Source organism: Dicentrarchus labrax, unplaced genomic scaffold (assembly GCF_905237075.1).
Source record: "Dicentrarchus labrax unplaced genomic scaffold, dlabrax2021, whole genome shotgun sequence".
Classification (NCBI taxonomy): Eukaryota; Metazoa; Chordata; class Actinopteri; family Moronidae; genus Dicentrarchus; species Dicentrarchus labrax.
The window spans coordinates 8,377,759-8,404,606 of NW_026136712.1; the positions used below are offsets into that span (position 1 = coordinate 8,377,759).

General features: G+C 41.6%; 1 protein-coding gene across 1 annotated transcript; it reads left to right on the forward strand.

Annotated features, from left to right (window-relative positions):
• Positions 1–5,126: 5,126 nt before the first annotated feature.
• ubald1a (UBA-like domain containing 1a) lies at positions 5,127–26,486 on the forward strand. Its single transcript, XM_051416912.1, has 3 exons — positions 5,127–5,556; positions 6,250–6,309; positions 24,080–26,486. The coding sequence occupies exons 1-3, from the start codon at positions 5,449–5,451 to the stop codon at positions 24,401–24,403; spliced, it is 492 nt and encodes a 163-aa protein (XP_051272872.1). The 5' UTR covers positions 5,127–5,448; the 3' UTR covers positions 24,404–26,486.
• Positions 26,487–26,848: the final 362 nt, after the last annotated feature.

Genomic DNA, 26,848 nt, shown 5'->3' on the forward strand with positions numbered 1-26,848 from the left:
CTCTCTCTCTCTCTCTCTCTCTCTCACACACACACACACACACACACACACACACACACTGGGCACTCAAATGGATGTGGACTGGAATGAGTGCACTACAGGTTCACTGCAGTAAGAACAGTCAGTTTGCCGTTTCTTTGCCTTTAATCTTTGTCTTCATCCGCGAAGCAGGCTGAAATGTGACCTCTGTGGCGCGCGTCACGCCCCCCCCCGCTGGCGCTGAAAAAGACGCGCCTCAGGTCCCGCTTGTAGCACACTTTTGCACCTGCAAGGAAAGCAGCACACTTTAACCGATAAGCCTGTATTTACCAAGCCTTTTCACTGTGGACAATGTACCTTTCAGTAGGTTTCAACCTAATCCCTTTTCAAAAGTAAAAATACAAACTAAATATCTGTCAATGTATACTTGAGGTTTCACGTTGTAGTGTCCATTGTATCTTTTATGATCCAGTGATAATGTAAAAACCCAAATCAGATCAGTGCAGAGTGCAAATTGTAAAGTGCAGATCAATCAAAGATATAATAAAAGAGAGGGATTAAATAAAGCAGATATTATAATATAAATGCTCATGTGGCCCTGTCAGTAGGCTGTATCCTGATATCCTTAAAGAGAAGAAATAAGAGTAAAAGTCATTCACAGTCAACGGGCATCCATTCGTTCGTGTAGAACTGATAGGTCAACATTAATTTTGTGTGTAGAAGTGAATGGCAGAGGCAATGTGAATATTGAGGAAATGCTGCCGCTCGGTGGATTAATTCTGTATTGCAGCTACACCAGAATGCCAAACCACAAATTCATGCAGTTTTAAACAGTCTGTTGGCATAACAGGAGGTCAGAAAGACGTCCCTCAACCTGCAGAAAGCACTGATTGCTCTATGTAGGGATGCACTCAAGCAAATCAGACCGCATTTCATATGGAAACCAGACTTTTCAGCATACTGCTTTTCATATAAGGGATGCACCAGGCTCCTGACAGTGCCATGGGCAATGTATGTGCTAATAATAATAATAAACCAACAGTTTGATTAGTTTCATTAAAATGCAACCATTGCAGTCAACCCTTGATAGTCTATGTATCCCTGGAGTGTATATTATATGTGAAGACATGTTGTTTATGAATATGAGAGAGGATGTGTGGGCCTTTAAGGTGGGAGGACTTTCACAACAATAGGATTTTATGTGTTTAATTAGGCATTACTCGTCAGGCAAAATACATCTTGTGAACATGTAATCAAAAGCAATGGCACAGGATTATAGGAAGGTTAAAGCACACTTCCACTCATAAATATGTGTTTCTTCTTGTTCCTACCGTTGGATGTTTGAGCTTCACTGTGTATAATGATGTATGTGCACTAGACACAGAAGTGAGTGAGTGTGACAGTAGAAGGATGTTTTCACATTCATCTTCTGAAAGTGGAAAGTTTCTCTGTGCTCACTGAAAATCAGATTTTAGGAGGCGGGGCCTACAAGCATGATTTGTGACATGACAGATCATTTGGAGGTCGATACTGAAGATACTGTGTACCAAATGTCCATAATGAACTACTGAGCAGTGAGCTGTGTAGCCACTGTGGGTTTGGAGAATATGCTTACTGTATTTACTTTTTCATGTCAAGAGTTAGATGAGAAGATTGTTACCACTCTCATAAATTAAGTACTATGAAGCTATCACCAGCCGCTGGCAGGCTTAGTTTAATGATAACAGTTCGAAACAGCTAGCCTGGCTCTGTCCAACAGTGATTACAGAACAGAATCCAACAGAAATTAGCTGTAAATTGTTATTTACTGAGTTTTTAAGGTGCTGGTAGGTGGATTTTTTGAAAGTCCGGACAGATATAGCTTCTTCCCCTTGTTTCCTGTGCTTTGTAGTGTATTTTTCAAAGTGTAACTATTCTTTTGGATATAATTTGGCTGTTTAAATCTACAGTGTCAAAATTTAATCTGCTAAATGTTAGCATTTTAAAGCAAAGATCAAACAAAATGTAGCATAAACAACATAAACCGGGAGGAGTATTCAGGACCTCTAATTAAGTTAGTTTAGTGACCAATGTCTAGCATCTAAGTGTCTTGTCAGTTGGTCCTCTTTCCCAGCAAAAAAATTTAGTTGTGAGCTTCACAGTTTGGTAGCCAACAGAATTTATTACAGGAACTTAATTAAAACCCCTCAAATGGTTAACAGTGCTATTAACAAGAAATACATACCAGTGTAACAGTGCTCCTCAGCACCGTCTTTCAGACCATTAGATCTACTGTAGCCTTATTGTATGTGTGCTTAGTTCCTGCTGTGGGACAGCTCTGCAACAATAAGAACAGCTGTCCAAACATTTGCCCATCTCACCAGCAAGCCCTTTGTCAAGAACCTGAACAAACCTGGAGACATTTTCAAAATCAAGCAACAGCAACAGCTGGCCTGGCGTATACAGGTTCTTCAAGTGTTGCAGCATCGATTTTTGTCACTCATCCATCCTCAGTGCCCTACAATGAATGCCAGTCCTTGTCAGCTTCCGCACTCCAAATCTTTAACCTCAGCAGATGTGTTGACAAAATCTGTTTGGGGAGGAAGAGAGATGGCTGGCACTGCATGCTGTATGACATATCCTCAGGCTTTCCAAGAGCCATTGTTAATAGGAGCCGCAGCTCTTGTAAAATACTTATATAGAGCCTTTCTCCCTAGTTGTTCAGTGGCCATGACTGTCTCAGTATGTAATGTTTGATTGCTTTCTTTCAAGCCCACCTCCACTCCATCTGTGTTTCTTCTTGTTCCTACAGCTGAATGTTTGATCTTCACTGTGCAGAATGATGTATGTGCAGTCTGACACTAGTACGATGTTTTCACATTCATCTGCTGAAACTAGAACATTTCAATGGGTGTCTATTAGTGATATCACAAATAATTTAGAAGTCAGTCCTGATCCAGTATGCAACTTATACAAGTGTGATGTAGAAACATGTGAAAATTCTTCTTTTCTGTGGGGAAAAAACTCATTATTAACACACATTATTGTTACATGCAAATGATTTGATTAATAAATGTCTGGAGGGGATCTTTATCTTATTATCTTTGTATTCCCCATGTATAGATAGCAGAGACCACTGAACACCACATAACCAGGTGATTATAAGGTCATAAATCCACAATCAAATGCTTGGTGTAGTGATGGCCTCTAAAGTGTTTTTGGTGCTCAGGGTACTGAGGCCATGACAAGGCCTATGGTATGGATGTAAGTGAAGGAGGGTACAAACAGAAAGAAACTGTATCCAGTGAATTAAATAGTTAGTTGCATTCCTTCCTCAGCCAATGAATATGCAAATGTTTGTTCATTTCTAAGGTTTTCTAAGATGTCTCCTACTTCACTGTAGTAAGTCCAATCTCAGTATTTGTGCACTAGTGACTTCAAGTTTCTGCATCACAATTTTGCAAGTCAAATATTAGACCAGGAGTGTCCTTTCCCCCTTGAGCCTCAGAAATATACAATTATATCCGGTTTGTTTCCTTTTACAACTTTGAACGAAGCAGAATGTGACCCTGGATGTTGTTCAAACTGGTGAACAGTTAAGATCTGATAAATAGTGTGCTTGTACAGAGGTCGAGTAACCCTTAAGAGTAAAATATGTAATGTTGTTGAGTCTTTCCCATTTGATCTGGTTTTATGAGTCTTTTTAAGTGAGTTCCTGGTTTAAGTTAAGTGATGGCAACGGCTCATAAATGACACCAAGGCAGCTGTAAAGGTAGGTTGCTAACCAGGGTTAGCACATCAAAAGTCACACTATAATATAAATACTGGGAAACCTCTGTGTTTTTGTGCAATGTAAAAGCATAATTTTATTACCATGGATGTCAATGACCTCAACTTCACCCAGTGTTACAGTAAATGTTGTCCATCGGGGTGCTTCCTCTCACCAACAGGGGTCAGTATTCTCAGTTTTTTTTTCTCTCTCTCTCTCTCTATCTCTCTCTCTCACACACACACACACGCACACACACACACAGCTATAAAAATGCCATTGATAAAAGAATGTTTACAGTTTACAGTTACCCACAATTCTGAGCGCTGTGTGTTGATATCAAAGGGCTCGTTTTACACACAGCCTGCACTAAAACTGCTGCTTTAGATATTTCCTTTCCCGACCCAAATCCTTCCACATCAGGAGCCTACTTGTAAATATAAAAGCAGGGGATTTATTGTTTGGCTTGGAATGGTACAGTATTCCTCAGATGTAATTGGCTAAGGGGGAGTATTTGAGGAATTACATAAATCCAGTGTAACTCCATTGTATTGTATTCATTCATTGTCTCGCAGGTCTTTTTTTTTTTATCATATAGGCTGCTGACTTGCCATTCAAAATAATAAATGTCCCTATTTTGTCTAATGATTCATTATATGCTCATTAGTTTCACTAATTAACACTTGCAGGGTAGTGAAGTTGTTAATATGTATCTTCGTGGCCAACTGGATGTTTAAAAGTATCACTCCTCTTCTTTATTAACCCTGTTTTCGCTAAAGTGTGACCTGCTGTAGTGTCCTTGAGCAAGCCTAAATCTTGCCCAGCAACCCGTAGATAAAAAAAAACGCCACGCTCGCTCTGTTATCACAACAAAGGAGAACTGGGGATGCACCGCCGCAGTCCGCGCCGATGTGTGCAGATAAGCTGCGGCACTGATGGCACACACACACACACACACACACACACACACACACACACACACACACACACACACACACACACACACACACACACACACACACACACACACAGAGAGAGAGAGTAGGAAGTGGACTGTGGTTTATGAAGAAGTGCGCAGAGCAGACACGACGCTCCTGAATACGCACCCATGACTGTCGGCTGTCCCTAATTTAACTCCGAGCGATGTAATTGGCGATGGTGGATTTGATTACCATATTTGGCAAGATAGTGACACAGCGCGCCTGGGAATTGGACGAGAGCGGCCGTCATTCACAAACGTCTGCCTCCTCGAGCTTTACAAACAAAGCGAGTGCTCACGGGAGTTGTAGTCCAAAACAAACCCTTTCTGAGATTACTCGAGTGGGGATTTACCTCCTCTGCGGTGATTTCAATGCCACATGCGTGCCACGGTTTAAAGTGAACTTGCTGCGATGAACTACCGTCGTTTAACGTGTGTTTAAGTGTAAAAATATTGCCGTATCAGGCGGTTAAAGACACGCCGATAGGAGACCCTCCGCTTGCGGCATACAAATCCCACCGGTGATGCTCTCATTTGATTGGCCGCCTCCTGCTGTCAATCACCCAATGCCCCTTCTCCACTACCGCTCCTACAGTAAATATTTGTGTTTGCTCAACCGGCTGTAATGGTGGACGACTGAGGCAGAGGAACGGAATACAACTAGAGTGAAGAAAGAAAGGAAAACGGTCGAAAGTCTGTTTCAGAGCCAGTCGCCGCGAGTAGGACACGGGCTTCGTCGAAAATGGATGAACTCAAACATCAAGTCATGATTAACCAGTTCGTCCTGACGGCGGGTTGTGCGGCAGACCAGGCGAAGCAGCTTTTACAAGCGGCACATTGGCAGTTCGAGGTAAAAGGAGAAATAGGAAAAACGATAAGGCTCCAACGTTCTAGTCGGCGGGCTGTAACGTTAGCAACACGGCTAATGTTTATGTGTGACCGACCGTTAGTTTTGACTGGAGCTCGTCCGTCTGCCTCTCGCCACTTTTCCCCTCTTTTGCTCTCGAAATTCAACAAAAACAAAGCGTCAGTGTTGGCTATCTGTTCGTTTTTTAGTTGAACCAATTAGTCGGCCCACTTTAAAACCAGAACTTTTGCCGTATTTAAAGTGGATATATCTGCGCTTTTGGCCAGACCAAATCTGTAGGGGATACAGGGTAACGCAGCAGGGCGAAGCGTACAGCGAGCATATCCAATTAGACTTTACTCTAGATTAAATACTATAATCCGACACATGACAGCAGTGTACAGGCGAGGCCAGCGGGTGCTATTACGCAATAAAGATGACCGCCGTGTTGTATCGACTGGCCTAGTAAAGAGTAGTTTTAATTGTTTAGTCTGCGGTGAACCCGATACAGATTTAGCTTGTACATTTTCCTTCGCCGCAAGCTCTTTGTATTGTTTGGCTTTCATTTATATAAACACAGAAATAAGCGATGTTTGGGCGAATTCTTTGCCCCTGTGGCTATTTATAGTCACCTTATCTGAAAGATGAAACAGTATCACATAAATGTCATTCATTTTCTGTGTGTTTTCATTGTAGACCGCCCTCAGTGCCTTTTTTCAAGAAACAAATATTCCATATGGCCATCATCATCAAATGGTGAGTGCGAGGAGGAGGAGGGTGGTGATGATCATGTTCTTTATACACTATTCATTGTTTTGTTTATGTAATTGTACTAACCCTCATTTCATGCAAGGCTGCTGTCTTGTTTTGGAGGGGGGGATAAACAGCCCTTGTTGTACTAACAATAACAAAGCACATGTCGGCCATGTTCTCAGCCTCCAGAAATAAACACACAGGCAGGCATGCAGCTGCAGCAGCCACACTGAGAGAGAGAGAGAGAGAGAGAGAGACTGTGTGTGTGTGTGTGTGTGTGTGTGTGTGTGTGTGTGTGTGTGTGTGTGTATGGGAGAAAGCTTGAGATAAATGCAGATATATGAAATTTTTCATTGTATCAGTTGGGCTGCATAAGGGCAGGAAGACCCCCCCTCTCACACCCCAGTTTCTGGGTAAGACAGAAAACAGTGTCTTTCCAGGAAGAGGACAGCTGCCTCTCACAAATAGACCCTCGTGCAGTTGCATTTGTCTGTTTCGCCCTGACTGTGTTGCTGCTGGCCCGCAAAACAACACACACATGGGATGTTTAGGGGTGGATGGATCGAGGCAGAGTAAACTGGAAGGCGTTAGGGCTGTAGGAGACTCTGCACATGCACACACAGTGGTTGAACATTATGAAACACTAGCAGTATTTGGGCTTTTAGCAGCAGCCCACTTTGGCAGCACACAAGCCTTTGTTTGCAGCTGCATGCATGGCAGCATCCAGCAACAGCTGCCCTTTGGAAGAGCCTGACATGGATGTGTGGGGGGGATTTTGGATGAAACTGTTGATAATTTTTAAGCTCACGCTCTGTTTGTGTGGTAGAGATAGTTATCAAACTGCTACACATCTTAGCGTTGCTTTTCTAGAAGAAAGGGAGAGAGGTTGGGATAAAAGAGGATTTGTTTTTTTATTGCATTGTGTGTGTACATTTATGTCCTCGGAGTATCGCCAGTCATCATAGAAAGCTGTAGGGGTGGTAAAAATATCGATACGGCAATATATCGCGATACTTTACCGCCCAATATAATATCGATTTTTCAACTCCAAAGATTGATTTTTTTAAAGAATAATGATTCATGTTTAGACGCGTTGTGAATACAGTACGACTTCCGTACCTCCACTCCGGTAGATGGCGCTGAAGAGTGACTCTGCTGTGCGGCGCATTGTATTTCATTATACTTCCGTATTAGAGAGAGTGGCTGATAAAGCCGACGTTTGGAAGCACTGTGGCTTCCAAGTTAAAAAAGATAGTAAGAACAATGAGTTGCATAAAGATAATGCCGTTTGTAAGCTTTGTCTCGCTGCCGTGAAATATTGTGGGAACACAACGAACTTGCGATTTCACCCAGCAAGACACCACGCCGAGACATTAGCACAGAAGCAGCCGCAAAAACGGATTAATGGTACTTTATCCTTTATGTTTTCAGCTGCACTGTGAGTCGTACTGCAGGTTACAATGATTTCAGTTTGTTGGTCAGGGAAAAGAGATTAATGGTTACTTTGAGATATTTACAGTAGTTTCAGTGACAATAAATTTAATGCACTTAATTTTATGGTTTCAACTGCAGTGTGTAACAACGCATTTTATTTTCAATATATTTTTCAGTGAATGTCATGGAAATTAATAAAATGGAGAGGCTATTTTGAATGAAATAGTTTTGACTCAATTTGTCCTCTGATCAATATCATCTGATAGGTACTTGTATTTTCATCTCTATTTATATCGCAATATCGTGATACGTATCGTATCGTGACCAAAGTATCGTGATACGTATCGTATCGTGAGGTTCTTACCAATACTCACCCCTACTGAGCTGAATCATGTTTATCACAGCTTTATTGTAAGAAAGAAAGCCAGCCCTCCTGTATTGTCTGATCAGTAAATAAGAGCATCTCCGTCCTCTGTTTAGCTCATGAAATGTCTCACTTTAATTTAGAGAGTAAGCAATCTGCCAAGAGCTGTCCTGTTCTGTCTGCCAAATAGGGCTGAGCTTGATTGCTGCAGACACTGAATAATGAAAGTCAGAATGCAGAGCACCTACGTGTGTTGGTGCTGTTATTGTTATAAACACGTTCTTGCATAATCATACGTTTACATTCCCTTTGTTGCATGTTTCTGTTTGCGCTCACATACTTTACATGCATGCATTTGTACACGGTGCATGCAGAGAGAGTGGGTGTTTGTGTGTATGTGTGTGAGTCACAGCGATACTACAGTAGGGCAGCGTGTCCAACCTTCCTGCAGCTTATCAGGCCACAGTGTTCGTAGGTATACAAATCTAATCCACTTTGCTCTCGCTTTCATTCTTAACTCTGTCTCTCTCACTCTCTCTCTTCAGTTTAGAGTAAGCACGAACAACATTGAGTTACATTTCTGTAGCACATGCTGTTGCGTCAGTGTTTTGTGTTACAACACAAACTGAACTCATCCTTGAGATTGCTATTTTGGCTAGAAGCCTCATCCCAGCCCCAGTGGCCCCAACAGATAGCCCGTAGACATGCAGTTCTTGGCAGCATAGCAGGTCAGGACGTCATGTAGGTCGGTTAGTTTATGGATACTGTTCAGTGGGCTGGTTCATGCTTTTGTCTTTGAGGCCCCAGAACAATGCATGAGGCTGAATGCGACGTGCCAAATCACTTTCCCATCTAAATTTGTCATTGTGTAAGAGATTACAAAAGTGCTGTTGTTTTAAGAAATACATTTGTATCTCTAAATAAAGCTTGTCTGGTGTGGATTTGCAGCAGTCAGAAGGGTAGCATTCATGTTGTAAGCCATGTCATGTCTGATTTTGTTTACTCAAGTTAATGCATAATTTGTGCATTGTATGTCAGAGGTTTATACCCTGTATCAAATATCAAATAGTGAGGCGAGTTAGCCTGCTCACCAGTACAGTCTTGTATAATGCTGTAAATGGTGGAGGATTTAGCTAAAGCTCTTGTCATTATTATTTCCTCTTGCTAGCAATCCTAGACCTGGGGAGTGCCTGTGCTTTGGCGTATGATGTAAAAGAGTTACAATCTCTGCACAGGCACGCATTAAGTCTCTGTTTGTTGTTGTGTGCGTGTGTGTATGTAAAGTCTGTCTGTGAGAGCCGCGCGGCCACATGATGGATCTTGAACAGATACTCCATTTGTCTCTTTGTTTTTAAATAAAACCATCAAAGCTTACATCTGTGTTCCACGATGGACAACCAGGCCCTAAGCTCAATCCAGCCCCTCCCAGTCTACTCCCACCCAGTTTTCTCTTCTACACACACCCTGCCTTTACAAACACTGCCACCGCAACACATTCCTGCAGGATGCAACGCTCACACCGGCCCAAAATGGACCCTTTCACAGCAGAGGGGGCCGGTATAACTAAAAACACAGCACCCTGTCTCTTTCTTTAGTTTGTACACTCTAACTCCTCTTGCCTCCTTTACTCGCTAGCTCTGTCTCTTTCTGTTTGCAGACGCTGAAGACCCTAGAATTCCTTTATGTTTCCTGTTAGAGAATTTTATAATCATGCCCCGTCCTCATCATCTTCTTTTAGCATCATTCTCAAAGCAGTGTCCTTCCTCAGAACAGCATACCGGCATGTCCATGTTGTATTCCTGCCTTTTATTATTCATGTTCTAGGGATGTCCCAAGCTTTTGAGGCATTTTAAAATAAATTATGTGAAGTCTGAGTAGGGGTGGGCGATATGGGCAAAAAATAATATCTCGATATTTTTGGGGATTTTGGCGATAATGATAATCAGTCGATATCCTTTAAAATGTGATTGGAATTGTCTGAGTTAGGGCTTGTGTCCACCAAACGCGTTTTTAGCGCAGAGAGCGCTCAAAAACTAATTTTCCGAGCACCCAGCGGTGTTAAAAGTTGAACAGATTTCAACTTGAAGCGCTCTGAGCGCTGCGCTAAAAAAACGTCTCCACTGACATCTTTTTACCGCTGAAGGCGCTTACCGCTCTGAGCGCTGAAGCTCATAGGATTTGTATCGGCACTAAATCATCTGAAGTACCGGTAGCTTCAGGGACTGGAGGTGCTTGCATTTTCTCTCTACCATAACAACGCGCTGCTAAACTGTTGCAAGGAGGATGCCCACTAGTCGTGTGACTGAATCCTACCATGCTGTAGAGAGCGTTGCTGCACCGTGTATTAAGTGGATGTGAGGAGTTTCCGCGTGCGTTTCAATATTTTTGGCGAAGTAGTTTGAATACTCGATAATGGAAATTTGCACATCATCAAAACAACAATAACGATATTATCGCAAACGATATATATCACCCACCCCTAAGTCTGAGCTACTTTTTGACTTACACAGTTGGAACACCAGCTGTCAAAAATGCTCACCCACATATATTTTGTCACCTCAATGCAGAATAATAATAGATCATTCAAGTTATTTGTAAACAAAACCTCCTAAAATTGGTTTGTTGTGTGCAAGAGAAAGACTTCCATTGAACTAGGGTTTCTTGTGCGCATTAGCAGCTCCGGGAAGTATTTTTTCAGTCATCATGGTTTTCGAATGATCTGGTCTGGACAGTATAATGACTGTCTGTCTTCATGTGGCTCACTATGTGTCTCTATGAATTTGGAAGGAAAAACACTGACGCTTAACTGTATCTTCACACCAATATCAGTGTTTCCATGATTAATATCTTCTCCATGTGGGGCACATACAGCCACAATAAAGTGAATGAATGAATCCTCATGTGACCACAGAGGAGGAAGTAGCCCAGCTGGATGATTCGGCTGCTGTCTGGGAACATGTGACCCCATCATGTGACTAAGCTGGGAAATGAACTAACTAAGCCACAAAGCCTGCTTCACATGTGTGCAATTTCTGCCAGAGTCATGGCTATTAAAAAGTATGCAGTGAGGTCCTCATGTAGCAGCCCTGCAGTAAAGTCAGAACCGTGGTGTTGAAAAGTCTGTGTCTTTAGTAGGTCAGGGTAATGAAAATAATCTCCTCAAGACATATTTCAAATTCTCCTTTTCCTCTTAAATCATATCAGTGTATCTAACTCCTGGTCTCACTCTGATATGCTTTTATATCGATGTAAAGGCAAAGCAACAGTTCTTGATTTAGCTCCTGTTTCTTTTTCCTTTCTTAGCACTCTCTTACAAAGTCCTGTTTCACTGTAAAGACTTATCCGGGTTCTGTGTATTAGGCCTCCTCATTTTCTTATTATTTAAATGAGTTATTAGCTAAATATAAGCAGTAAGTAATTTCAGCTGTTTCCTCCTGCTGAGCACAACCCAGCCTGGTCTACATACTGCAACCCACAGAGTCATGGACAAAATGCTCTGTGGTTTGAATGATCACCTTCTTTTTTTATTGTGCTGTAATTGTTGTTCACCACTGGCTTCACGCACAATGCGAATGAAACAAGGATTTTATGAAGGGCAACGTTCAGCGCCAACTGACCGGCGCAGTGACGTAGCAGGACAGTATCGGGCACTGCAGGGCAGTGATAAAAGTGGGCGTGAAGTTGTTTAAAGGCTGTTTCCTGGCAATATAAACACCCAGTAGAAGAAAGGAGGAGGGTTTGGTGTGTTTCTGGTAACTACAAACATTTGGTTTTGGTGTCTGGGTGTGGCTTAAAAAAGGATTTTTTAGAAATCCTGACTTTTCTCGTCCATGCAAGATCTCATCTTCCTGAGATTTGATGTGTGTGGTGTGCCCATGCAGAAGAGCAGAGGTATAATTTCCTTCATAAATCACGATGTGACAACATGGATGACTGTCTGCTGCTATTTCTTTTCCGGTCTCAACCTCTATCAGTTTATCATCACACTGCAAGAGACAGAGGAAGGCTGACTAGAGTATATAAAGTGTATTTGGGTTGTTTCCTAAATAGCAGTGACAAATCAATAAAAACAAGTGAGGAAGGGTGTTTGGCTTGTACTTGAGGTGAAATAGGCTAATAGCAAAGCAGTGCCAGATATTTTGTTAGAAGATACAATATAACACAGAGCGCTGCTTTCTGTCTCTGCCACAAAAGACACAAGGCGTTCGCTTACAGAAGTTTATTAATTGCAGAATGAGCTGAAATCTAGTTTATTTTCTCCCATTGTTTGTGTATTTAAGTGTGATTTCACAGGTGTGTGTGTGTGTGTGTGTGTGTGTGTGTGTGTGTGTGTGTGTGTGTGTAATCCCCTGGGTGTGCATGCAGCAATGTGTCTCAGATTTCAAAGTTAATCATGTCCAGATCGGTTAATGTTGTTAATGGGTGTGCATGTATCTGTGCCTGGATATGAATTTGTGTGTGTGTGTGTGTAGTTGTCTGTACCTGTGTGTCGTACAGCCATACCAAGCAGTTAGCCACATCTGAAGAGGCTTGGGTTGTGCTTTGCATGTTCCAGCGTGTTGCCCTGCATGTTTCCAAGAGCATGACTTCCCAGAACCCTAACCACACACACTAAGGCGTGTGCACAAAAACACACATACATACATACACACACACATCCACACACACATCCACACACACACACACACACACACACACACACACACACACAAGAACTTTGGCTCAAGGGACTCTGAGAATGAGAATCCATGTGGGATGGCTGCGAAGACCAGATGTGTTTATGAGCAGTGGAGTTAGATTGGGTTTCACACTGATTCTTGGAGTCACAGAGTCACACACACACACACACACACACACACACACACACACACACATAGATTCACACACAGGGGTTATGCCTATGGCTGAGGAAACACAAGCAGCACATGGGACCCTTGTCTGTTGCATAAAAGGAGTGCTGTCACATTGTGTCTCTCCTGCCGGTTGTCTCAGGTTAGCTGTAGCACTGCAGATAGACACTTCTCTGCACAACCCGTTGCTAGCCTTGTCACCAGCCCTGGTTTGAACCTCCTCTCTCTTAGCTCTGCTCTTCAGTTCCCACATTATATTCAGAGATTCCTGATCAGACACCCATGGAACTCAAGCATTTAAAATACCTGCAAAATCACACCAATGTTGCTATGTGAAGTTGCAAAAATGAACAGAGACTGCTCAAGCTAGTAGCTGCCAAACTCAGATTTAGGCTTAAGATAATTTAAGGCTATGTGTAGTCTTTATACAACATTCAGCTCTATTCCCAATTAATAATTTTATTCCTAAGATGTAACTGTAATTTTTATTAAATAACTATGTGAGCTTACACTTTGGATTTTGCCCTACAAGTTTTGAACAGAGGCTCTCCTGGAACAACCAACTGAGTAGACCATTTGTCTTTGTTGTCATCTGGGCTTCTGTATGCTGCTGTCAGAGATTAATAACACAATTTGCGTATTGTGAGGGCGACACTGTAAAAATTGATTTGAGTTTCCAAATTAAATTGAGATAGTGGTTGAGATTGAAACTGGAAACTGACACTGATTTGAAAACCTAATATATATATATATTGCATGTGAGATGAAAGAAAAGCTAAATGTGATCTACAGTGTATGTGTAGCCTTAAGAAAGATATCTGTTGGCAAGCTGAAGCTGAGTGTTTGCATCGCAATCATGTTTTGTTTTCCCCCACGATGACCTTTGGCCTAGTAGTTTCTGTTGCCAGACTGTTACCAGCCGACAGGCCAAACTCCCTTTTCTAGATACGAGTAAGCCTCTGAACAGCTATTGTTAGCCTGTTAGCCATTGTTTTGAGCAGTGCAGTGTGTGCAGTTGGTCAAATACAACATATGCTCCACTCAGTCCCAGTTCTCCTATTTTCTGACAATTGCTGCTTTCTTTTTCTGTCATTCCTCCCATTTTGTTTGTTTTTCTGTCTCATTCTCCTTCCTGTATTATACAGTGTCATAATACACATGAAAACAGAGCACAGCCTGGCTAATGATCAACCAAGTCCCTCGTGAGCACAAACCCAACCATGTCCCTCTGGTGTATGTGTGTGTATGTGTATAATATTAACTCACACATAGACATACACGAGGGCTCAGCTGCTAGAAGTTGGGTGAGGTTGTAGGAGTGAGGGGTCGTGGATGAAGCGGGGAGGGGGTGGTCACTTGAAATGAAATGTTCAGCAGCACCTGTCATTCTCCTTTATTTAGTTTTGGAAAGAAACATCTAGTTCTGACATCCAGCCACTCCCATAAAACCCTGAGTACCGGTTCTTGTGGGTGAGCTATGTGATGGGATAATAAAAACGCAGAGACTGAGTTGCTTGTCTGGTTTAGTTATGTGTCTGTTTTACACGTGTAAAGGAATGGCTGCTTGTTGAGGTTGTTGGCAAACAGGGGAATGTCCTGTTGTTTAGTTGTGGTTCTTCCTTAATAAGGGTGCCCCCGGTTTTTGGGGTTGATAACCGATCGCTGAAAGCAGTATCAACCTATGCCGATCACCGTTTACTGGGTCTGTTTGAGATCTTCTATTTATTGTGTAGCCTTATTTATTGGACTGTTCTTAACGACATTGTATATTACATATCAAAATTAAGAGATGAGAACATTTTATGAATTTACAACTGTTTATTTATTGGCAGGCAATGTGCATCATATTCCACTCTCTCTTACAGACACAAGTTAAACCACTTAAACCATAGCAGCTTATGCCTTTTATTGAGAGCAGCTTAGAGTTTATCAACTATACAACATGTCCCATTGAATGACAAGTGAATGATAAGTGTATTATTCTTTAATAGTTTCACTTTCTTATTAGGTTTATGCTATTTGTATTAGCTTGTATCAGTGTGAACACACTAAAAACATTAGACTCTAATGATAACCAGATACTTAACTAGAAACTCTGAAACGTAATTGCAGAATCCAGTCCTGATTGGCAGGAAGTATTAATCAGGTTTGACAATGTAGTTACACCGATGCTGTGCATTGACACCTGGTTAATACTACAGGTCCCAGAATGCTGGAGGCAGCAAAATAAATTAGTCGTTTTTTCTATTGTTCTGTGAGCAGCCGTAATCTGATTTTATGCTGCACATAGCATGTAAACTTTGAAAATTGTTGTAGTTGGTTAACATTACCTCACCGAGAAGTTGGAGGTTCAAATACAGTGTGTCGCCTACAACTCTTCACCTAACAGCTGATTGTGGCTGCTCCTTCTTGTTCCATTGTTTTGTAGACACATTTTTGTTCAACAGTAGCAGCCAGTTTTAAGATAACTGACAAACACATTGCATTTCCTGTGACCCACTTCAAAATAAAAGTCAGCTGCAGCAGCAGGACATACAGCATTTTTTCCAGGAATGAAAGTAGCCGGCCGGTCTTAATTGAGTAGTCGGCTGTTTGGCTGGGAGCTGGCGCTCGTGGAAAGCACTGTTCTAGTCTTGTCTAGTCTTGTATATGGGTAACTTTTTTTTACCACTACAGCCCTGATAGAAACACAACCCCAAATTAATTATAATGTTGTTCTGTAACTGCTGGATGTGTAAATAAGCAAAGGTTTGTCATATCAACTTAAAAGGTGATCATATGTCAATGCTGTGTTCACAACTTGTTGTTACAGGTTTGTCACACTTAACAAGTTATTACGGTCTTATTTTCACCAGATAACAAAGTGTTATCTTTCAAGGTATTTCCATTATTACAAATACTGCATGTCCATTGATGCATGCTAATGCAAAATATGCTGGTATTCCCTGCATTGTTTCTTTCTATTTATTGACATACATTTTATATATTTGTTTTAAATAGATCTCAAATTCAATTTCAAGTGGCATTAACATCCAAATCTTAATTTTGATTTCTCAAGCATACAAATGCACATGCAATTAAAGTGTAATTATGTATTAAGTACAGTATTGTTACAGTATTATTATTATTAACTACTCATTTTCCTAGTTTGCATACTAGGCATACATGTTAGTAGGTCATTGATTCAACTGCAAAGCTGCAAATACAAAACAAAGCAGTTTCACTGTAGGCTGCATGCACACCACACTCCTATTTAAACATTTAACAGGCAGAACAGTACAGTACAGTGTACAGTTAACGCAGCAATGGTCTGTTCAGCCTGGCTTCTCTCCTTTCCCTCTGCCTCTTCTTTGGCCGATACTCCCCCATTCTCCCATTGGGCTTTCTGTTGGTTTCCCCTATCTCTTTCACTGTTCACCCCTTTTAATCTTTTTTTCCTATTGACTTGAATCAATATCATCTCTCATTTCCACAGTGCTCACAGGGCATCAGTCAGAATCAGCCTCACATTAATGACGGCACAGTGAAATTAGACTGTAGCCACATCTACGGTGTTCAGTCTTTTGTACAATCCAAAAATGGAAATGTTTATTTTGTCGCATCGTTGTTTGTGTTTTATTGAGGGTTTCACTGCCAGATTACAAGTAAATCAGGCCTTGGATGTCTGTGTCCAACATGGACCCACACATTGCTTGTTTATTGGATAGAGTTGTGGTAAATTGTCATCTGTTGAGGTTACATATTTGTATGTTGACAAAACATCCAATTCAAGTTCCCGTAAACTTAAAAAAAACATGTTGGACTTGGTCTGTGCTCTTTGCAAGTTTGACCTGCGTGTATCTTGTTAATCTTGGTTTGGCCAACTGTCATCCTCTTTTGCTCATAAAACTTTGCTTGCTTTCTGTCCGTTGTTCAGATTGCACAGAATTATGATGTGGACAAGGACATGCATTGTCAGTGTTGCCAGGTTTGAATGGCATTGTTCTCACATGGCCAAACAAACCAAACAAAAGGAGTGGAAGTTTCAGAATGTATATAAACTGCTCCAAACACACGCAACATGAATGTACCCAAGACTAGTCCAGACCTGATGCATTCTCCCACACATCCAGCACTTAAAACCAGTTAAAAGAGGTGCAGCCAACAGATTTTGTCTCCTGTCCGTATCTTGCTACACTTTTTTTTAACCTCATGGTAATTGATTTAGAGACTCCATGTTCTTTTTCAGTATTGTGCAGCTTTACACCTCTGAACTGCCCATTAGTAGTCCTTTACCGTGTACTATATGGCAGTTGCAGGAAACAGTTGGATTAAGGTTAAGTGTCTTTTTGACATTGGCCAGTGTTACGAGGTCAGTTCCAATAACACTGCTGGAAGACAACATAAACACTGAGTACAATTCTCCCAGAGTTGAGGGTTATAACACGGCCTGTCATTGTGTAGCCAAGGAGAGGAACACTGTAATGTACAACACAATGAGGAGCTGTGATTCCAGTGATCCTTTTTAGGCAGAGTGCAACATCCTGTTATCCATTGGGATTCAACAAATTACTGAATAATAAACACAACACCATATATTGCATTGGTGTTCAACAACATACCAAATAATAAACAGCCACAGCAGCAAAGCCATCACTGCAGCAGAGACCTTGTCTTGTTTTTGCAGTTGTACACCATGAGTTATTTTGCAAGTTGATCGACTTGCTATACTGAGGAAACATTTTCTCACTGACCAGTCACATGTGTTACTTTGTATAATAGCCCAAATTTTAGAAAACAAGTTTCATAATTTCCTTATCTGAAAAAGTTTGGAACTTCTAATCCAGAAATTGGCTGAATATTAATGTTTCATTTTTTTGATTGTGTCATGATCTTGCCCGTAGTTAGAGTATTCTTTCAGCCATAAAGCAGTATGCCCTGCTGACATTAATTTTATCCAGGTAATGTATGTTTACATTATACTGAACAGCAAGTTAAATGTTACAATCCAGCCAAATACAACTCTTGTAAGAATGTGAGCCCATAGATGGAGACGTCAGGGCGCATGCTTAACTGCGATTCTCGTGTCTCACAGATCTCTCAGCACAGTTTGCTCCAAGCGCTGCCATAGAGTGTGTGAACTGTACACAACAAGCCACAGACTGGAGGGAGAGAAAGACGGGGAGTGGGAAGTGAGAGAAAGATAGAGAACAGTGAAAACATGTCACAGGTTCATATTAATGTTCACAGCAGAGGGAATGATGGAGACAAAGAAGTTTGGTTTCGCAGCTAAGTTTTGTTTTGCAAATTGGGATGAATGAAGTACTAACAGTAGGTTTGACTTTAACAATGTGACACTTTAATACATTGATAAAAACTTGACAGTAATATAAAAATGTCCATTATCCAAACTGTAATTCCCACATATTTAGGTGTTTTTGTGTTTATTTCTTTGTTGTTTATTTTTTAAATTTGACGACAATAACATGCTCAGTGCCAACTGAATCTGACATTATTGGCCAATGGGAAGTTTATTTATTAGCTTTAACCAAGTTAATGGAAACAAGCAGACCACATTTCATTTAATGCAAAAAAAAAAAAAAAAAATGTAATGCCTTTGAATTCCTGTGACAGCTGGACGGTGCCTACCATAGAGACTGAATTAAGATGAATGAGAATGTGAGTGTGTGGTGTGGTGAAGAAGCACCGAGATAAACATTACATGGAGGTCAGCTAGGGTCACGAGACGTAACTGGACCCTCTGCACAAGTATGCAAAGAAGATAGAAAACTCCTCTTTTCAGCCTGGCACATAAACACACTTGATATTTCTGAGGAATGTGGTCGGTCAGACTGGAAATAACTCAAGCTCATCTGTGTTTGTGGGCAAACACACACACACACACACACACACACACACACACACACACACACACACACACACACACACGTACGTACACAAACGGAGGAGTGTTTAAGGTTTGTGGAGCCTCACCACAGGCCTGGGCCAGGCATGTTTAGAGTGGTCGCTGCCTGTCAGCCATGCGTTCCTCATGCCGGGCTCAGCAAACAGATTTGAAGAGAGGGTGGACAGGGCCAGGGCCGCTGCGACCACAGAGCTAGTCCTGCCTCAGCCCAGTCCCGTCAACAGTAGATCTGTACTGCTTCCTCATAACAACCGTCCCCATGGCAACCCTTCTCTGTTGGCTCTGTTTTGAACACACACTCGCTCTCGCTGTCTGTTATTCCCCCTGTCTCTCCATCTGTATATCTTGAATAAATGGCTAGACCTCCTTGCTCTAACACACTTTCTGTTGTATGTGCACTCACACACACACATACAGTTTGTCATACTAAATGTCCTCTCTTTGTTACATCTTTTAACATCTGCTTGTGTTTCTAAACATATAGTTTTCCTAACAGGAACAGCGTGACAGTAAATATCTGTGCTGTTCTGAGTGGGAGTTGATCTTTTCTATTTTTATTTTATTTTTTATCCTCCTGCTCGATTGTTTACTAGCTAACAAAGCCTACAGACAGCTGTTTGTTTAGGTTACCTCGGCTGACTCTCCTCAAATTACAACTCATAGTGTTTTGGACAGGAGACAGACAAATAACTCTCACAGTAACAAGTTTGAAAACAAGTTTACCCCACCTGACCTCTCATGTTGTTTCTTAACATTGCTGAACCTACATGCACCCATAAAATATACAGTAGTTATATATAATGTATTTCTTCCCTTCTTGCCCACTTGTCGTATATACACACCAATATTTCACTGCTGATTTTTCATGATTGCTGCTGAGTTGCACAAAAGACCCTACTCTAAATACATTACACTAAATATTTACCCTGCATCTCAAATATCCATTGAAATATTATATGTTCTTTTAAATAACACAGTTATATGGAAAATTATCAAATATATTGTACTGAATAGCCAAAGAAAGAAAATAAATCCTACAAAGGTTTATTAAAAGCCTCTATTTTTCTCATCTGTTTTTATCTTCGAAATAATATTTTATCAATATTAAGTGGTAAAGCACGAGGTCTTGACTGGGCACACAACAATCTTAGCTTCTAGACAAATGACATACAGCATAATTCTGAGTAGTCTATTCATATTTTATCATCCTAAATGTACATTTTTGGTTTAGTCCATTTTATAATTATAATCAGTTCTTTAGAATATGCCTTGCTGGACCCACAGTTGTAGAACAGTGCCTTTTGACCAACATCCAGTAATTAGTTTATTAATATCTTGTCAACCTGCTTATTTCCATATCAAATAACCTACACATAGCTTCAGTGAACCTCACCTGGTAGAGGTTCTAATCCTTTATCGCTTGTATGTGTGTGACGTAAATGCAGACCCTGTGCGACAATATTTTCATCAAAGTGAGTGTGTGAGTAGTATTAAGGCTGGGGCGGGGCGAATCAATACACTTAAGTGTTGTGATGCTTTTTGATTCCTGAATCGATATAATTTAAATTCAATTGCTTCATTTTAGTCTGTGCTTATTAGATGAGGCGTAAGGTAGTTATTGCTTTTATCCAGCAGATGTTGAAATGCATTTGTTCTAATCTATGACTGGTACGTGACATCACATCTGGCCACGAGAAAGCACAAAATGATGTGCACCCTCACGTTTTAAATCCATAGTATGAAAACACTTCCAGGAAATGAATCTGTATGCAAATTCTGTCATGGACTGGTATCGTATTGTAGTAATACTAAAACTAAACTAAAACTGGCAGACATGTAATTTGCATTGTTTTTGGAAATATGACTTGATGATGATATACAGTCTCTATTGTTTGCACTAGACCATGGGAAAATGTTCAATTATATACTACTAATTAGTCATTTCAAATCTCAATATATATTGAATCGGCGCCCAAGTATCAGGATAGAATGGAATCTGGAGGATTAGCATATCGTCCCAGCCTTATACGTGCTCACAGATAAAATATCAACCCTCTTGCAGCAGTCCACGTGCCCCGTCAGTTGTCCAAGAGCCAATTGGATTTGAACTCTCAGTCTGCTCGTACCGGTCTCAACAGCTCTGGCAGTATTTTTTTGTCCTTGCCTCAGTGCAGCGAGAGTTAATCTGCTACTAGGCTGCTTAACACGCACAAAGAGAAAACGCACAGTAACCTGCTTCCTCAGTATGCTGCACCAGTGCAACAGTTTTAATCTCTGTGTAGGGAGCCATGTGGAGTTTTTACTCTCTGGTAGTGTTTTCTCTGCTTTGACAATAGACCGGTCATGTGCTATGATACTGTACAGTTGAAACATTTAGAATATACACAAGGCTAGCTAGCCTTACTCACAATGAAAGAGATGTGATTTGTAATAACAGCAGATGTGGTATATACGCCTTATCTGTGTCTCATTTGTTTGAGGGGGGAAATGGTGTTTCATATGTGGATCATCAGTAAATAGATGCTGAAAGGTCCGGGCTCTGCTGAAGCTTTTATCAGTGAGAAAGTGTCTGATAAGCAGTCAGATCCACACTCAGACAGCCTGGCAGAGAAAGACAGCTGCTGTGTCTTTGGACCAGATCCTCTTCCCTGTGGGTCGATACGTCTGCGTCTCTGACTCTGTCCAAGGTCCCCTACGAAGAAAGACACACACGCTTGCCGACACTTGCCTTGTGTGTTGTGTTATTTTGTGAGTGGAGGAGTGTGAGGTGGGCAGTTGTGAGACGCTAACATGGTGTTTGAAGTTGGCCAGCCCATATCCTCTCTGTTTTAATCTACTGTTAAATAAGAAGAAATAGATATAAGTGAAATGTATAGTCTGTTAGATAACTGGTGTATATTTATACCTGCTCATCTGTGTATGAGTTTAGAGATGAGTAAGCCAGATGCAAAGGTCTCAGTGGGCAACCTGAAAGGTCATGTGTAAGCATTTTTGTTTCCTGGGCAGCAAGCTATGAGGCATGAGGCCTCGTCTGTTGTTTTGAGTCACACAGACCCTTAACTGATCACAAGGGTGTTTTTTTGAATATACTTTTTGGGCCTTTTTGCCTTTTATCGAAAAGGACAGCTGAAGATAACAGGAAAGGAAGAGAGAGAGGGCATGACACGCAGCAAAGGGCTACAAGTTGAATTCAAACCCATGGCCGCCGCAGCAAGGAATCAGCCTCGGTACATTGGGCACCGGCTCTACCAGGTGAGCTATCAGGGCGCCCCCGACTGATCACCACGTTTAACAAGTCCAACCAGTAGCTTCCACTGCCAAGAACAGGAAGGATCACAGAGGTCACTTCAGCATTCCAGGGTGTCCCTTTACTGCAGGAAACTGCCTCAGAGACATGAGCCAGCGTTTCCTGTCAGAGCGCACACACTCACCTTTCATAACAGCGTGCCACTCTGAGAGCTTCTCTAACTCAGCTCAGCCCCTGCTTCAGATTGTACGTTCGCAGGGCTAACCTGCAAGCCGCAGCACTTTTAGGGGGCAAAGTGGTCTGATTACACCCCCCAAGAGAGGACTGGTGTTCCTGTCAGCCTGTTGTTTTTCTGAAGGTTGCGTGTCACAGTCTGAACATCCTGGGTGATGGAGCCAAGGGTAGATTAGATACCACGGGTCAGCCCGAGTTCTGCTGGTCACTAAGGGGAGTGTTGTTTTCCATCTTTTCTGTTTTCAGCCTGTTAACATTCTTCTTCCAGTATTCATGTGTGACTGCAGCTGCTATTCCCCATAGTTGATTCATAGAGCCTATGACTCCCAATTCCAGAAAATTCTGCCCCCTTGAATAAACAACCTAGCATTTGACCCAAATCTGCTATCTGAACACTGTTGCAAAGAAAAAGTTGAAACAAAGGAGAGAATTTAAGGGCATAATGACATTTAATCAATAAACGTAAACTCATATTCTGTCATGTCAGTTGTACTTGAATCACAAGTAAGTTCCATTTTATATAATCCTAATCCTGGGAGTTGCTGAGCCGTTTCTTCCATTGTTGAGGCCCGGTGATTTAGGGATATTTTGTCATGTAGGAGCCTGCCCTGTTAGCCTCTCAGCCCAGGCTCTTATTTTTAGATGACAAGCCTCCTGGCTGAACATGGCCCCACCTCTGTTTCCCTATGGGATGCAGCAGGTTGTTGTTTTCCTGGTCGCAAATGGACGGGGACATAGAGGAGGAAGCAGGCTGTGGAGCAGTGTACGAGAAGCTGTGTTAGCGAGGATGAGGATGATGATGAAGGCATACTACGTCGGAGCAGCCAATCCTGTTTTTCACATGGCCTGTTAGCCTCAAGGTGCTAGGTTCAGTGTTGTTTTTGGCACACGCGTGCATTGTGTATGCCTGGGCTGCGCCACTAAAGGAACTCCTGGCTACAGAACAATAACAGCGCTGGTACACAGGAGGGTCGGCGCAGGTTAGAGCACAGGGGATATATTAAGGCCAAAGTGACTTTGTGTGTGTTTTTGCTTGTATATGTGTGTCCACAAAGCAAGATTAGCTCTCAGTCAGACCAAGTTTGTCTAGACTGCTAAATCAGATTGGACACCATATTACAGTTGAAACAGGAAGTGGGTGTAAACAAAGGACTGTAATGTCATCATCTGGACCCTCTGGGGAAGCAAAGAGTGCCTGGGATTCCCCTAAATTTCCCTTCAGTTATACAAAACAGTTTGCATCCTTTAGAGCAATATCCACTCCTAAACACTGCTCAAAACTGCCTTTTGAGGTGTATCCCATAATGAACATTGCTGAAATAATACTGTTTGTTGGTGTATGCACATTTTTCTTGAAGATAACTGTCCAGTGTAGACAGCATAACATGATTGTTCTGCTACAGCAGTATTAGAGTTTGATGAACCAGGTTTCTGTGTCATTCTCTTGTAATAAAAGACCAAAAAAACCTCTTTACAGCCTCACTATTTCACAGTGAAAATCAACAGTTATACTGGGAGAAATCCAATACACATGAGATACCAATTTCTCCACTGATAGGAGTCTCAATAAAACAGAATGTGGTGCAGCTACTCCTCCAGCAAACAGTGAAATGAAACTTTAGAAACCCTTAATACAGACTTTATTTTCAGTCCTATGTATATATTAATATATATTTTTATATTTCTGTCTTCCTATCTTGGACGTGCATTAATCATTCTCTTTCCCTCCATATTCTTAGATGTGTACCCCAGCCAACACACCAGCGACGCCCCCCAACTTCCCGGACGCGTTGACCATGTTCTCCAGGCTGAAGGCGTCCGAGAGCTTCAACAGCGGCAGCGGCGGCAGTCCCATGGCCGCCTCCATGGCCACCTCACCCCCGCCCCCCCAGGTTGGCGGCTGGGGCGTCTCACCAAACGTACCTAATGTGCCGCAACCTCCACAGGGACTCTGGACTCAGGGGCAACCCCCAACGCAGCCCTGCCCCGCCTGGCCCACGGGCGTGAACCCCCACGTGGGCGCCGAGCAGAAGGCTAGTGTAGCGATGGAGGCTGAGAGATGAAGGGCAGCACAGGACTGAAAAGCCCCCCTTTCACCTCGGGGAGGGAGGGAAACGGAGGGGATTTGGGTGGTGGTTGGGGTGGGGGGGGGATAAATACGGGGAGGGTAGGAGGGCATAATGGGTAGAAATGGGTTTGGTCTTTTTTTCCCCTAAAAGGATATGGAAAGAGACAGAAACTACGCAAACCAAGAAAAACTCAACATGGACAATTTAAGAAGAGGAGAAAACCAATGCAAATATCAATAATAAAAAAAATTGAAAAAAAAAGATACGCACACACATAGTAATAAGAGAGCAACTGAAATCTTTGTTAGTTTTTCCTAAGTAAATGCATAGATAAGAGAAATATTATTGAACTAAAGAACGAGAAATTTTTAAAAAATTGTCACGCCCAAGGATTCTATGTGATGTTCAAGGACATTCAAGGCAGCAAACTTAATTTTCTGTTGTTTTTTTTTTTTTTTTTTGTTTCGTCTTTTTTTTTCCTTCTTCTCTCTCCATCGTTTCAGCCAGTGTTTTTTTTGCTACTGGCGTCCTGTGTTTCTGCAACTGTCTGTGCTGCATGAGGAGAGAGGGACTTGCAAATGCAGTGTTTGAGATTGACTCAAAAATCAACACGCACTTGAGTGTGAGTGTGTGCGCATGTGAGCGGGTGGTCAGTTTGTAATCAAAAATGTATACACACACACACACACACACACACACATATATATATATATTCACACACAAACACACAAGTACACACACATTAGAGTTTAGAGGAAAACACCTCCATATTGTCATCCCCATCGTCAAAGGTGGGACTTTTCTTACCTCACCTGGTGGTCACCTGACTTCTTTCAGCCAATCAGGGATTCTTCTTAAACCAACCGTTGCCGCCACCGCAGGACATGTTTTTAAAGGTTTTTTCTTAAAGGCAGCAGCCACTCTGGTTTATGCTAACTGATCCTTGCTGCAATGGCTTTTTCCTGACAGTTTTAAACCTGGACTCAGACTACAACTGTCCACTGTATACTTTTTCTGGAGATTTGGGTTATTACAAGAAAAATGAGAAATCATGGTTTAATATAATATCGTTTATAAATGCTAATTGTTCTGTTTTTGTTGAAAGGTTAAGGGAGGTGGCTTTGAAAATGGGTGGGACTTCAGGTTGATCTTTTTCTTTGTTTTGTTTTGGAAAGAGTGAATCAAACGCAGCTAAAATGGCTACAGATTTAAAAAAAACAAAAAAAACACGACTACTCCATCTTTGTAAACTGAATTGCCACTTTGCATGATGTGTTCATAATGTGTAACATCTTTTGTAGCAAACATACATGAGGTCGAGACATGTTTATGGGAGGGGTTGGAGTTAAAGATGGGGGTGGGGTGGTGGGTCTCATTCCCAAGGCTAATAGAAATGTAAGAGATGAGCGTTTCTCTACAAAGCTAGAGTCAGATCAGCAGTGTCACACTGTACATCTTGTTATATATGAGAAACAAAGAGAAGAGAATGGGTGTTGGGCAGCTTCGGGAAGCCCACCACAGGCTATTTGGGGACACTACAGACTACTTTCAGATTAACATTATATATATACCCTCAGATACTGTACTGGGGGGGGGGTTTACAACATTTAGGTCTCTAGTTTCGACCGGTCCCTGGTCCATTGATACTGCTGGGGGACAGTTCAGGGATGACCCTGATATACGGCAATATTTTAAATGCAGGGTCTGCCCCTTTTTTAGTTTGTCCTGTTTGGATTCTTTTTTCATTCAGGAAGAGAGAGTAAGAAGAGATATTTTGAATAGCTGAGGGTGTTTTTTTAAAAGATGATTGGAAAATTATGGATATAATAATGAATAAATAAGAAACTTCCTTTTTATCATTTAGACTAAACTAATGTTTGAGTTCATCCTTTTCCATGCTTCATACTTTATTTGGTTAAATCAGAGCGTTTCTGGGTGGGCCTGTTCCTAAATGGTTTCTCATGTATGTTTCCCCACTTGTTTGACTGTATGAGACCATTCCCACAATATTTGTGGACTACCTGATAATTAACTTATCATTTTTGTGAACCTAAATAAATATTGTATGTCAACCTAATCAGCATGGTTTACTGTAGTGTGTGTGTGTGTGTACACTGTTTTTTATAGTAAAGGGTCTACATGAATTGTCCTTTTGCCTCCCAATCAAGACGTATAGTTGTGTGTGAACTATAAACACAGATCAGTGTGTTAAATAATGACAGCGAGAAGATGGATGCTTCATAATGTCATGCTTGGCTACCTCTCAGCGAGGGCGGATTTAATACAGTCACTACAGACTACAAAGTCCCAAACCTCTCTGCTTTCTCTGTCTGTCTCTCTCTGTCTGTGTGTCTGAGAACTTAGAAATCTGTCTGATGTTTGGGAGCGAGAAGGGCCAGAGATGAAAGCCAAAATGGAGGAGAAGAGAGAAAAGCTTTT